Genomic DNA, 14,900 nt, shown 5'->3' with positions numbered 1-14,900 from the left:
GATACAAAGGAAAAGGAAAAGCTTGCAGTAGACACACAGTAGGCCTGCTATGCTGTTAAGTATAACGTCTAAGACTGATGTAATGCACCTTGACGTTGGTTTCCACCAGCCTATAAACAGATGAGGTTAAGTTGTGTTGTTTTTTGGGAGCCAGGTGATAAATAACTTATTGTGCATGTGGGTACATGCTACACACACCTGCTATTTTTTCTCACCTCTTTTTGTTACCTCTAAATGCAAAATCCTAAAAAGGGTGTCTGAGCAGAACTTTGCGTGTGTGTGTGTTTGTGTGTGTGTTTGTGTGTGTGTGTGTGTGCGTGCGTGCGGTTGTATAACAAGTTACAAGTTAAACTAAGCCAGAGACAAGAAATAAACCCTCCCAAAAAATGTCTCATTTGCACTGCACCTGACTAAAAAGTTTTTTCAGCAGCAATGAGTTAACATTCCCGGCACCATGTGATGATCCGTGCATGTGCCGAGTCTGAGACTGGCCGCGGGCTGTTTGTGTGTGTGTGTATGGCAGTGGTGGAAGTCAGCGAGGGGAGGCAGATCAGGGGGAGGGTGTGACTGTGGCCTGGTGGACCATGGCAAGAGAACAGTATGTAGGACAGGGCCTTGCACTAGCTAACCTATCCTGGCTGGAGCCACAGTTGGGGCGTGCTGAATTTCTGCATGCATGATCAATGGCAGTGGATAAAAAAGAGAGGAGAAAGACAGTGGCATGGGGGAGGGGGTGGAACAAGTTAGAACCATGTGAAAGGATACCGGTAGAATAGAGAGGAGGGAAAAAAATCACTTGGCTTTACTTATGAATTAGATATACTCACCGACGACGGTTCATGTTGTAAGTTATTTCGATTTAAAATCTATTTTCAATAGATTTTTCACTAGGATATTTGAATATGTTTGAGGGAACTTTTAAGATCAAATAAAGTGTGCACAAAAGCAAAATCTGCACAATTGTATATTTATATATGTGAGTAGGGAGGTCAGTGCATGAGACCTTTTTTATGTCTGCTCTATCCCATCCCTCTCCCTCTGTCTTGTTGTCACTCCACCACCTTAACACACTGTGATGGCTTGTCCATTCCAGGCCCCCACTAGCTTTTGTTTCCTTGACCACAGCTGACCTAGAGTGGGGGCCTATTGTCTGCGAGCCACCTTTGACCTGGCAGGGCCTGGGACCTGCTCTCCACCACCCTCCAGGCCGTTTGAAAAGAGAGCTGAGGAGGGGGGACGCAAGAGAAAAGAGGGAACGCCACCTCTGAATTTCTGTCAGCTGTTTTGGTCACAGCAGCAGCTTTTACCGACAGGAGCCATCATTTGCATGTAATGCAAAATGCAAACATGCAACAAGTAGTTCCACTGAGCCCTTGTTGAAGTGAATGGAGTTAATTGTTAATGACAGAGGATAAATTAAACGTTTGTTAACGGATAGAAGAAAAACTGATGAAAGAGTCTTTCAAAGCAGATGCCAGGAGGCCATTTTAAGCACTCCATTTTTCCTGTGGGTGTTTTTTCCACCTGGCAGGTGGCGAGCCAAAGAAATCATTACATGAGACAGGAGAAGGGAGGAAACAGGCACACCTGTGGTTGCGCCTGGAGCTCCACCTCCATTCTCCGATCACAATCCCTCAATCCCGCAGGGGAAGGTGTGGCACAGTGAGAGAGACAAAGGGAGGAGAGAAAAATCGGAGAGGAAGGAAGAGATTGAGGAGGGAGATTTAGAGGCCTCCACAACAGTTGACTGAGGGCTAAGTTAACCTTTTAATAATCAAACGCACACAAAACAAACTGGACCTGGCGATGCTGGAGGGCTCTGAGAGGCTTCCAGGAGCGGCAGTGGGCTTCCTGTATAGCACAAACAGACCACAACCCATTTAGGCAGATGACACAGGACTATTTCTGTGTGTGTGTGTGTGTGTGTGTGTGTGTGTGTGTGTGTGTGTGTGTGCGTGTGTGTGTGTGTGTGTGTGTGTGTGTGTGTATGTGTGTGTGTACGACACAGAGGAGATCTACACTGTAAGAACCAGAGACAGTTGAGCTGACAAACACAGGGGAACACACACAGACACACACAGAGAGAAGGCCCGCAAAGGCTGCTGGTTACAAATCAGCGGAGACCTAACATTTAAAGACAGATTGTCAATACTGCACTTGCCACCATGGAAATTGGTGCGGGACTCACAGTTAGTTAAAGGCCTGTCTATTCATCACTGCTGTAGTGAGTGCATTATTAACTCCCCTATAACTAATTATGTGTTATCTCCTGTCACATCTACAAAGCCGTGCCTGGCATGACATTTAATTACAGCATCCATTCAGCGTAAAATGAGATGTTCATATGAAAGTGACACATACCTCAGAAAATCTTTTGGGTGCTCCTTTACTCTCGGCAGCAGTGACGATGGATGAGCTTCTCACATGTAACCTGATGTTTATTTATACTTGCACTCATCATCCTCCATGATTGAAACTCAAGCTCTTCCCTCAACTCTGTCGGGGAGGGGGCTATTTGCTGGAAATGACATCATGACAGACATAGATGGAGTCACGACCATCTTTTAGGCCATCGCGGTGCCGACCCAAAAGAGAATGACTCATCATCTCATTTGTCGGAAAGACGCGCTGCGGGTAATGTTTAGTGTTAACACGTGATGGATTTCACACCAGGGCCTCGGAGCGAGACGACAGGGGGGAAGTCAGAAAGACAGAAAGAAAGAGGATGGGATGAGGAAGTGTGTGTAAGTAGGACAGAAAGAGAAAGAGGATGGATGGTGATTTGTTTTTTGAGAGAGAGAGAGAGAGAGAGGGGGGGGGAGAGAGCAAAGAAATCTATACCACCTCTCTTCAAGTATCTTACACACACACATGCACACACATACACAAACACACACACACACACACGAACAAGTGGAGTTGCAGTTCATCCTGTATCTCTTTTAATCCTTTTTCCACTCCCCCCCCTATTTCTTTTCACAGGACCTATCAACGCCATTCCTTGCTGCTATTTATAGGAGACTGCTGTCCCCCTGTCCCCCTGCTTGACAGTAGATCTGTTTTTGTGTGTGTTTCAGAGGTGAACCTCAATAACCAGTACTTCTCACTCCTAATCTCAAAGTGTGTGTGAGTCAGTGAACAGGATATATGGTAAAGCCAGTTACAAAGATAGGTGCGTGTGTGTGTGTGTGTGTGTGTGCGTGTGTGTGTGTGTGTGTGTGTGTGTGTGTGTGTGTGTGTGAAGGGTGAGGTGAATGAGGTGGATTTATCCCACCTGTCTAGTTGTTTCCGGCGCGTGTGGTTTGATCCACAGCTGAAATGTATTCCACGAAGGCCTGGGATCACACAAATCATCCCTGGAAAGTTGGAAAGTGTGTGTATTTATTGCTGTGAATGTGTCTGTGCATGCGCTTGCTAATTGTACACACTAAAACCGGATATATTGAGATTCCTATTATGCCAACACGTGGTCGTGCAGAGTACAGCTGCTTTGCTTGCGTGCTGCAGTGCACAGACCCCACAGCTCTGATGGAAGGCCACGGTTATTGATTCATCTGCTTTGCCGCCCAATCAGCAACTGGCACATTGGGTCTTAACCCCCTTGTCTTTTATGCATTTTAAAGGGGTCGTTAATGCTTTTGGGGAAAGGTGAACTCGTGGTCGCCTCTTCTCGACAGAAATCAGTGATCAACAGGGAGGTTAGCTTAGCTTAGCTTAGTTACTAAAAGTTGGAATGTGGAAACAACATGGATGCTGCGCTGCAAGGCACATGTGTTTTGCGGGAATTGTTCATTCACCAAAAACACAGACTTGTCGGGGAAGGTTTTCTAACCACTGGGTCACTCAGTAGAGCACATGCCTCCGTAAAGGCCCTAAAGTCCCCTCACGAAATCATATTTAGATTCACTAGATCCAGATTTTTATTCAGATCTTTCATCAAGATATATGAAAATCCACCAAAAATGTTGAGGGTTCCTTCTTGGGTCAAGCTCCACCACTTCTCGAAATGTCATAGAAGTCGGTTTAGTAGTTTTAGCTTAATCCTGCTAACAAATAAACTCAGACGAAAACATAGCTAGTAGTTTGGGCGCTCCTTTTTTCAACTAACTTATCTATCGCTTTTAGATAGATAGTTCAACCATTTTCCTTTTATTGTTATCTAACTAATCAAAGTAACTCTGAGTGGATAGCAGATGTAGATTTCCCATTAAGATTATTGGAGACCCCACTGGGCCATAAGCAGTCCTCGTGTCACAGCCTCAATATGACGTAATCGTGGATGGTTGTCAGCTAATCCATAATTTCAATGTAATTAAATCAACACTGTATCAGTGTAAAATAATTTTTGGGGGATTGATTGTTTGACAAGTGAATGTATCAATGAAAGAACCAAATATACAGGGAGGCAGAAATAACATGAAAAAGAAAAAAGAAGAAGGAAAGCAAAAGTAAAAGAAAATGGATGACAAGGTGAACAGGACATAACAAGCAGGGAATGCATTTATTCCTTTGTAATTCAGAAAACTGTATGTTTCTGTGCATGTGTGTGTTCAGCTGTGCAGTAACAGAGGGAAGGGAGGAGAGAGCAGAGGGGATCCATTGTGCCTCAGATTGTCCTCTTCTCTGGGAAAGTGGAAACTCAACACTCCTCTCCAGAGGTCTGGTTACCAGGTGAGAGGAGGAAAGAAAAGGGGAAAACAGAGCGGGAGAGCGAGGCCGGGGAGAGCCGCAGAGGTGAGGAGAGAGAAACAGAAAAAGGAGCGTCAAGAGAGAATAAAAAAGGACCATGGGAGTTTGGGCATGAGAGCTGGAAACAGAGATGGAAATTGAGAGAGGGAGATCAAGAGATGAACACAGAGATAGGAGGAAACTGCACGAGAAAGAATAAACAGAGAGAGTCTCAGAATTTTGGTTTGAATACCACTAGACTCCAAAATCAAAGTGCAACAAATTTCGAAATGTATTGCATGTTGTGTTTGCTTCTCACATGTGGCCTCTGGATAAAGTAATGATGTGGAATTAGAATTATATTATCAGAGTTGGATCCCTCTCTGCAGAGAAACCCCAGCCACAGATGAATAAAAAGATCCGATCGTGACCTCAGCTGAAGTAATTCCACTTGTATTAAGCAAATAACAGATATGAATGTCAACACGTCACAACATAATAATAAAAAATCACTGCTGTGGTCTTTTCCACATACAAACTGCACCCAAACCAGTCACAGTGCTTAGTAACAAAGTTATAATATGACTCCTCCTGGTGGACACATTTGGGACTGTACTAAAATTACCTCAACTTTTCTCATCCTCTGACATGAAGCAAGCATCACACAGGTTGTATCTCAAAATGTACGTTTAATTGATTTTGTTACTTTTCACAAGATATATATATATATATATAAATATATATATATATGTATAGTTAATTTATTTTCTTACAAACACAACTTTTAACCCTGAACACCGAAGTTTACAAAGTACAAAGTCGAGGTATGCTATCTACATAGTTCTAACTTGATGTTGATCTTTAAAGATGTGCACGATAGAACAAATGATTTAAAAATACAGATGATTAAACTAAGATGGAGAATAATTGATGTGACTTTCACACAAGGAACTCCACCAATCGTCCTTTTTTATTTTTTCCACACTGAAAACCAAATAAGTTATTAAAAATTCCCTTTTTTTACATGATCACATGCATCATCAAGATATAAAATCAGATCTGCCTTCCTCTATTCACCATTGTCCAATCTTCAAGGTTTATTTGGTCACAGTCAAATGTTAGAATTACATTGTAGTTAACTGTTCCCTGATTTGTTTCCATGTTTGTTACTATCAAACAGAGAAGGCTGAAAAACTAAAATAGAGAGAGATACCTCAGAGACCTTTTTATCAGAGTCTTGTACAGTACTATATTGATATATTCATGAAAGTGAAAGGGGGGACAGGGGGGGGGGGGGGGTTGGATGAGGGGTTGGACAGAGGATTACAGGAGTGACCATGTGTGTTTGACAGGAATGCTTTTGTGGATGGCTTCTCTCTTTCTCCCCAGATATTGTCTGGAGTGGATTGTGGAGGCGGTAGCTCTGAGAACAGCTGCTTCTGACAAACACTGTGTAAACATTATGTGTGTCAATTGGGGATTGAGTGTGTGCATGTGTGTGTGTGTCTGTTTGAGTGGGTGGGTGGTAGGACACTTTTAAATTTGCTAAGAGGACACTAACCATCTATTTATTAACCGTTTGGTCTGTTTTGGACAAATTACCCACAGCTACTGATTTAAAAGTCTTCGGTGCAGAATTTAAAAGTAGATAAATTGGCCCATTTTCTACTTCTTTTTAACAGAAGCATCCTGTTTGTGCGTCAGATTGATATTGACCTCATGCAATATCCAATACATCCCCCGAAATGCCAGCTTCGATGATTGGCAATTCCTCTTTACAGACATAATGTAACTCAGCCGTGTCTGTAGCTGCTGGTGCACGTATGAGGGAATGAACTGTATTTATGTTCAGCCATGTGCATGCATGTCTGTTTGTATATATATATCTATAAATGTGCGTGCACATGTGTGTGTGCATGCACTTGTTTGGGGCGTGTGTGTTTGCATGCTGGTAGGCAGATATCACTGTCCTCCATTATAAGCATAGTCTGCCTTGTTGTGCATGACCAGTCTGTTCTCGACGAAGTAGAAGCTGTCTGAGCGAGTCTCGTACGGACGCTCCACCATCTGACGGACTGCAAAACAGACAAAATACGGAAGACAGTAATTAAAACAAATGTGTTTTTAGTGTCCATGCAATTATAATCAATAAATGTATGAAAATAAAAAAAAACACCTGAAATAATTGGGTCAGTATTATTGATTCAGCACTTGAAATATCCATTAAACACTGAAAAGTCAGTAATTGTGGTAGTAAATCCTCCTCTCCATACTGGTCTCAGCTTCCTAACTACATTACAAAAGATTTGTCTGAGGTAGTTTCAGTCTTTTTAATCACAATGTTCTCCCTTGTGTTTCACAGCAGAGGAGTTCTTTGTGGTTGTAACAAGTTGCTTTGTTGCTGGCACAAAACACAGATAATAAAACACTGTCGCCATTTATACAACTCAGACACAGGGCCCTGTTCTGCATATGTACATAATGAGATACGCAGATTATTGTGTTAAAATTTTACATGGTGATGATTTTAGATTGAGAATCAGCACAGTATTATCAGCTATATCCATACATGGTAATTTATTTTCAGCTGCTAATCTATGTGTTTGAAGTACACAAACATTTGAGTATTGAAAAACAAATGAAGCGAGAAAATACAAGATTTAATTTTACCAAAAAATAGGAATTTGCTATATTTGCTTAACATTGATAAAGCCACTGGATTTGCCTTTGAGACATTTGAAGAAGGTTTAATTTACACAGCAGGAAGAAATTAAACCAGAAACAATGTGAGAAGAGAAATCAAATTAGACTTATGTCCATGACTGTGTTGGCCCTGTGCAGGTTGAAATGATTCACAGCTGGATGAGAATGACAGGATTATGTTAGCCCAAAAAACACCAAGTTAGTTTATTTTTGTGTAACTTAAAACTAACTTTAATAATTCCCATTTGAAGCAAAGGGCCCTTAAATTTCACATTAACTTTACAACATGCTGTAGCAGGTAGGAATCGCTTTATGAACCATAAGTAGAGAAGAAATTATTGCTGTTATATTTCTGTTATAGTTCAGCAATAATTATTGCTGTTATAGTTCTCAATATTCATAAATCATGTAGGTACAATAACTGCGAAATTTTTTTTTGAATCTACCCTTTTAGAAGAAATAGTAGTTTGAATATGACAATCTTTCTCATTAATATGAACGTTCATAAATCAGTAAGATCATCTACTTTAGAGAATGTCTTAAGTATTGCGTATTGTTCACAAGTTACTGATTGACATGAATATTTCCACATGCAGACATCACCATGGTGACATAATGCAGGATATGTTGGATAGAATTAAATGCAGACGAATGGGTTGAAGAAAAGTGTAAATGTCATGAGGGATTTGTTGCCAAATTATGATGTAAATCTTATTACAGTAAATCTGATGAAAACTAATATTTGCTTTTATCAATGTCAACTGCTCCACTGTGACACATGACGAGGAAGGAGTCAAAGATCAACTTTACGGAAATACTTTGCCATAATTATAATATTATAGCATTTCACTAGTATTATAGATCAATCTCTTCTCACCTAGGCTGTCAGACAGCTGAGGGAACTCATAGATGTGCTCACAGGTGTTACGGCTGTTTGGGATACAGAAGCCAAAGTCAAAGTCAAAGCTCTTCAGCAGGTGATCGCGGAAATAGTGTCTTTCAACCATGCGGAAATTGTTGAGCGGCCTGTTTCCAACTGTGAATTCCACCCTTGTAGAACAACAGGGAGAGAGAGGAGACGTTACAAGAGTAGGCTTTGAGTAATTATAATGTTATTACAGCCAGTATCAGTACACAGATTGAAAAATGTGTGTGAGTGTGACTAGGTGACTGAGGACAATGCTGCAATTGTCGTCATTGTTTGATGGAACAGTTGAATGTGTTTTTTAATAGCTGTGTGCTGATGAAGTGTGAGTCACCCACGTCGCTCCCACGGTCCTCAGGCGCAGGAAGGCCGGGGTGAACTGGTAGCGCACAAATCGGCCTGCACTGGCATCTGCCTCTCTGTTCTCCTCATCATCCTCTGAGAGACACAACCGAGGAAGAAGACATTTAACAACATTCACAGGCAAGAGGTGCTATCTGTGATCAGAACAACCAGCACACCAACTTTCTGGACCGGGTTAAAGGCTCGGAGTCTTTCATTTGAGGCTAACTGACACTACTTCAGAATTATTCCTTGTCATTGGTGAGTCCTCCTCAGACAGTTCTACAATATACTGTCACCTTTTATTGTTTGTGAGTTGGAAGTTGTGTGTGGAGTTTTTATAGGCAGTCTATGGTGCAGAGTGAAGCAAGACAACTCTGAATTCATCTTACCTTGTTTGTCTGCAATGAAGATGGCCTCGTCAATGTTTTTCATAAAATGAACTAAAATAATATATGACATGCCACTGTACTTCACTGGGCCATTAGCAATATGTCAAGTGTGAAGCAGATTTAATGGTTTTGCAAAAGATGTGTTCCACATAAAGACAGACATTTGTGGATTTAGTAGATAGATAACACTATAATCAAACACTATGGTATAGATAATGAACACAATACCTGTATTTGGTGGTTTGGCAATCTCAAAGAGGACTGTGCCCGTCTCCAGGTCTCTGATCTTAAAGCGCACAAAGTCTATGTTGTAAATATTTTCCTCAGGTTTACACAGGTACCCTGCAACAAGGACAGACACATGGCCGGAGTTATAAACACGAGCCATTGGAGTCAATATGTACACTGTTCAAGCACAGACATGCTGCTCTGACAGGGCACTAAGGTTACATGCAAAACAATGCGCTTACACAAGCTGAGACAAGGCTTTATGATCAACATGGGGCTGCTCTGAGTTATACAAGGAAATACAAACACAATTAAATTTAAATTAAAACTATAAAATACAATTTCTAAAATTTCTAGCACTGCAAAGCAGCACTGGGCGGACCCGGGCACATGCATTTTGAAGCATTGCATGCGTTTTGCCTGAATGAATAATGACTGAGGAAATGTTGACACATAGAGCTGTTCAGGCTTGGACTCTGATCATGAGACAGAAGTTTAAAGATACACAGTTAAAGATGTTAAATCATCCAGTATCTAAAATCCAAAAAAAAAATAAAAAGTAACTTTTAAGTAAGGCTGTCAAATATATGTAGTAAAGAAGAAAATACAATGGTTTTCTCTGAAATGTGTATCAAAAGCAGCATAGAATGACACACAATAATTTGTCCATCTTCTTTGTGTGCTTAGTTTCTCATGAAAATGAGCAGGCAGTGTGGCCTAGAGGGTAGAGTGGTCATTCCCCAACCAGAAGGTTCAAACCCCACTCTTCCCTATCTGCATACCAAAGTGTCCTTTGCAAGATACTGAACCCCTAAATTTGGCAGATCTTCAACCACCTATTCATTGTACAATATCTTACAGTATATAAATTTCAAAAAATGAATAAATAAAAATAAAAATAAAAGTAAAAATAAAATAATATATATATATCTATAAATAAATTTAAAAAATTTAAGAATAAATAATTTCCATGAAAAAAAAAAAATCTGTAAGTGCCTGTCAGTGCTGGGGCCCTAATAATAATATACTGTGTGGAGGCAACAGAGATTAAAGACACTGTTTCATGACTTCACAGTTGAAACCATGTGTGGTTTTCTCATCAGGGGAAATGAAGCATAACACTACAGTTTCTTTATTTTTCTTCCTGATTTAACCTCAACAGCTGTCACTGTGGTCTGGATAGACAGACAGACAGACAGACAGACAGAAAGAAAGACAGACAGACAGACAGACAGACAGACAGACAGACAGACAGACAGACAGATAGGTACTTTATTTAAAGTACCATACGGATATACTCTGTATTCTGATTCTGTATTCAGCAACACTCCTGCCAGTGTTCTGTGGAGTAAGATGTGAGGTTAAATACATAATATCTCAGTTCAATGACTAAACTGAGAGTATTTAATATCCTGAGCTGCTTCAAACAGGATACCACATATGTTTATACATGAATGAAAGATCGTGTGATGGCGTCCTGCATTTGTTTATGATGTCAGATGTGTATTCTCTCCTCATTATAACAAATGTAATATAACAGCATATTCTTCTCCATTGTAAACGAGAGCCAACACAAGCAGACGTCATGTCTACATGTGATCGTTTCTGTTTCTCGGACACATCATGTTCAGATATAATTCAGCCCGAGCCCCACATCGAGCTCCGGTGGTAAACCCCCACAGAGGGTCACTCAAACCTCGCGTCGCCCCCCGCAGTCCCAGCACGTCCTCCGGCGAGATGTGTCCGCTCTGCGCCCGTAGGTCCTCCTCCGTGACGGGCCTGCTGTCCACCTGGCTCCTCCGGGACTTCAGCCTCTTCAGGACCCCTCCGCCGGGCTTGCGGTCCCGCGGTGGAGCCGCAGTGCCGTGCCCGCTGCCGCCGGAGACGTCCTCAGCAACAGGCGCGTCGCTGCGGGCTTTGGCTCCGCTCATCCTCGACTCTCTAACCGCGACCCCTCTCCGCTCCTCTCCCGCTGGAAGCAGCACCTCCCGTCGGTCTGTCCGTCTCCCCCTGGCTCCCCCCGACGGACGCTTCAAGAATAAGATGGCGTCGCAGATGTCAATGTGAGCGGTCAAGCGCCAGCTTTAGTAAACACATGCTGTACAGTTGCCATGACAACTCGTCCTCCGAGCCAGAGGAGGAAGGGAAGAAGCGGTTCACCTGAGCGTCCACCAGGGGGAGACAAACACAACGCTGAAAAACACTCAAATGTCTTATGGTTATAAATTAAACCACATTTATATATAATTTATAAATAAAACTAAAAGTCCGAACCTTTTTATTGTGTTAAGTATTTTTTTCTAATTTGTAGGCCCATAACTGAAAGCAGCATTATTGGTTTTACCAATGCCATATGGTTGGATCATAGTCTGTATATAAAGAAGTGGTGGGATGTATCAATGTACATTCACTTCATTACTGTTCGCACGTATCTGTGCTTTACTAAAGCACAGATACGTACTTTTCACTTTTCAGAGCAGGCAGGTAATTAGACCAGAGGCCTCAGCCATTGATCAATATCACAATGGAAGTGTTTTCAATAAGAACATCTGTGGTATTCTCTATTAATATGACAGAGTCTGTATTAATCTTGCTTTAATCTAAATACGCACTAGGCACAGTTAATGACATAGGTGACCATTGCAGAAGAGAATAGGGTACACACAGCAAATACATTTACTTTTACTATATGTATATTTACAAGCATGTACTTACTTCAACTCTTAATTCAAGTATAATAGTGAATGTGGTACTTTAAGGTAAGTTGTTGAAGTACTTCATCCACCATGTGCAATATTACCTTGCAAAATGAACATTACTGCACGACATAATGCGCAATATCACTCTTTCATTATAATGTGCTATATGTGTAATACTACTTTTACAGTTTCATGTTCAACATCTTACTTTCATCTACTGATATATATTAATATCAATTGTAATCGGGGTGGTGGCCAAGGGGGTAGAGCGGTCGGTAGAGCGTGTCTTCTCCAACATGAAGGTTGCCGGTTCAATCCCCACTCTTCCCCATCTCCATGCTGAAGGGTCCTTGGCAAGATACTGAACCCCTAAATGGCCCCTCATGAATGTTGAGTGTACTAAAAATGTAAGTCGATTCGGACAAAAGCGTCAGCTAAATGACATGTAATATTACAATCATTATCATGTGTAGTACTTGTCATATAAATTACTACTTTTTTTCTGACTGGTCCTCTCTTACTTCTCATTAAACTTGATACTTCAGTTATTTGTTCTACTATCATACAGTGTTCTTCTGTGTTATTGCAACTTTGGAGCAAGATCTGGCGTAGGAATGTATTATTGAATTTCAATCTTATCTTAAAGTTGCAGTGTGTAGAAATAAGTGACATAAAATCACTAAATTCCAAACCTGAAAGAGAACCTGTGGTAACCTTCAGTTGTCATAAAAATCCAAAGGGTGTTTAGTTTGTCCAGTCTGGGCTACTGCAACCCGATGTAAATATAAAGTATTTTAATATAAAGGGCCCATTCTAGGGTAATTGAACAACAATTTGTATAATTTAGATGAAACATACTCGTGAAAACATCACTAGTATTATTTTATAAAAAATGTCTGTCAATTGATCCCTTTCACCGAAATCTGACACATTGGATCTTTGACTTGTGTTATAACAATAATTATCTTATATTCGTGGTTCTAATCAAAGCAAAATGTTATCACCATGAAAATGTAATTAAGGCATCAACAGAGAAAGTAATAATTGAGAAGAATATTGAATTACAGTGGCTCACTGTTATAACTCATTGAGATTCAGCTGAGTTTATCCACAAAATTAGTTTGGGTTTTCCAGTTCCAAACTGAAAGGTCACGGGGGATGGTTGTTAATGCAAATGTGGTCGTTCAGTGAAATATTTGATCATTCGATCCCTGGTACAATTCATTGAATGAAACCCCTGAAGAGGTTTAGAGGGCCCAGCCTTTTGACGGAACTGTCACAACATCTCAAACATTATTTTTTTGAGAGAAGATTCCAGATTCATTCACTAGACTGGCACTCAGTAGAGCTCAGCAGAGCCGTATAGGTTCATCTCTGATCCATGGAGCTTCCCTCTACCAAGTTTTGTGGTTATGGTCCAGTAGTTTATTACATAAACCTGTTGACTGACAAGTCAGAGGTGAAACGTAACCTCCTTAGCAGAGGTAATAAAACCTCCCCCCATTTATCAAGGACATGTCACCAACATTAATAATTATTAGAAACACCACAGGAAATTAAAAGTAGAAAGAAATGTTTCGAGAATATCTAAACAGTTGACGGGTAATTTTCTGTTGGTTGACTTATCAATTCATCTATTAAAAGCTAATTTCCCCCTGCTACTTAGTCTATAGGGTTTTTATATTGTGTTTTATTTACATTGTATATATCAGTTTATTTTTGTCGTGCACTGATTGCTGGTTGTACATCAAATTGCCCTTGAAGGATATTAAAGATTTTCTTTTATGGACAACTTTAGTTAATCACAAGCTGCACAAACCAAGCTAGAGCAGCAGACCCCCAGCAGAGGGCAGCCTTAGGACATCACATGGAAACGCCTTACAAAGACTGGGATTCTTGTAAGGTGTCCGAAGACAAGGTTAGAAAACTACTGGGATATTCTCTAACAATAGGTTTTTAGAGCATGTTAAATCATCCACTATCTAAAATCCAAAAATATAAAAGTAACTTTTAAGAAAGGCTGTCAAATATATGTAGTAGAGTAGAAAATATTTTCTCTGAAATGTTTATCAAAAGCAGCATAGAATCACACGAACACACACACAATAATTTGTCCATCTTCTAGTATTGCTTAGTTCCTCACGGCAGTCAGCAGGCCGTGTGGCCTAGTGGGTAGAGTGGTGGTTCTCTAATAAGGAGGACCCAGGTTCAAATCCCTCTCTCTTCCATCTTCAAGTTGGCAATACACTGAACTGTTAAAATTGGCAGGATTTATCCTATTAATTGCAAAAAATATTAATAATAATACATTTAAAAACAGACCAAAAAAAAGAAACTGCGCGCAATTCCTTGGCTTCTGCGCAGGCGCAGGATGCCTGCAGTTTTTTTTTAATTGTTTTTATATTTAATTTAATTTAATTTAATTTAATTTAAAAATGTATATATTTTATTAAATTTCATTAAAAATATATATGTATTTAATTTTTTACTTAATTTTTTATATTTAATTTTTCATCACCATTTCTCCGCGCTGGTTCAGCGGTAAATGATGCTGGTCTTCACAGGTGACTCACCTACGCAAGCCTGTAGCCGCCACCCCCCCACAGGAGATTATTTGTTGTGTGTTTGTGTCCACGGCGCTTCCCGGTTCTTCCCGGCACTACGCTGCCGGTGCGAGCAGCCCAAGTATTTAACATGGGCGAGGAAAGGAGGCGAACCGCTTTTCGCGGCGCTTCTACCTCCGGTGCGTCCCGGGGTTAGAGGATGATGGTGTGACGTTACTGTATTGTTTTACATTGCATGTGTCACGTCATGATAAACAAGTCTCTTGTGCCGCCCTCTTGGCATTTTGCGCCCTAGGCAACCGCCCCTGCACACATTGGTAAATTTATCTGGAGTCTTATTTCTCAGATTTGCTGCTGAGAGTCCCAGATCCCTTCACTG

At 40.8% G+C, this 14,900-nt stretch overlaps 1 protein-coding gene across 1 annotated transcript; it reads right to left on the bottom strand.

The window, feature by feature from the left end:
- Positions 1 to 5,375: 5,375 nt before the first annotated feature.
- Positions 5,376 to 11,189, bottom strand: LOC128456996 (protein unc-119 homolog B). Its single transcript, XM_053441467.1, has 5 exons — positions 10,955 to 11,189; positions 9,259 to 9,372; positions 8,635 to 8,734; positions 8,249 to 8,421; positions 5,376 to 6,743 (listed from the first exon to the last, which is right to left on the bottom strand). Exons 1-5 carry the CDS (start codon positions 11,187 to 11,189, stop codon positions 6,631 to 6,633), a joined length of 735 nt encoding a protein of 244 aa, XP_053297442.1. The 3' UTR covers positions 5,376 to 6,630.
- Positions 11,190 to 14,900: the final 3,711 nt, after the last annotated feature.

Source organism: Pleuronectes platessa, chromosome 2 (genome assembly GCF_947347685.1).
Source record: "Pleuronectes platessa chromosome 2, fPlePla1.1, whole genome shotgun sequence".
NCBI classification, from domain to species: Eukaryota; Metazoa; Chordata; class Actinopteri; order Pleuronectiformes; family Pleuronectidae; genus Pleuronectes; species Pleuronectes platessa.
This window is presented reverse-complemented; position numbering and strand designations above follow the sequence as displayed.

What these genes read in the sequence shown, in the direction of transcription:
- LOC128456996 (XM_053441467.1), bottom strand. Translation starts at nt 11,189, where the DNA reads ATGAGCGGAGCCAAAGCCCGCAGCGACGCGCCTGTTGCTGAGGACGTC. An exon ending in CTGAGGACCGTGGGAGCGAC is followed by an intron (nt 8,422 to 8,634) that starts GTGGGTGACTCA and finishes TTGTTCTACAAG; the next exon opens with GGTGGAATTCACAGTTGGAA. An exon ending in TCAGCTGTCTGACAGCCTAG is followed by an intron (nt 6,744 to 8,248) that starts GTGAGAAGAGAT and finishes TCTGTTTTGCAG; the next exon opens with TCCGTCAGATGGTGGAGCGT.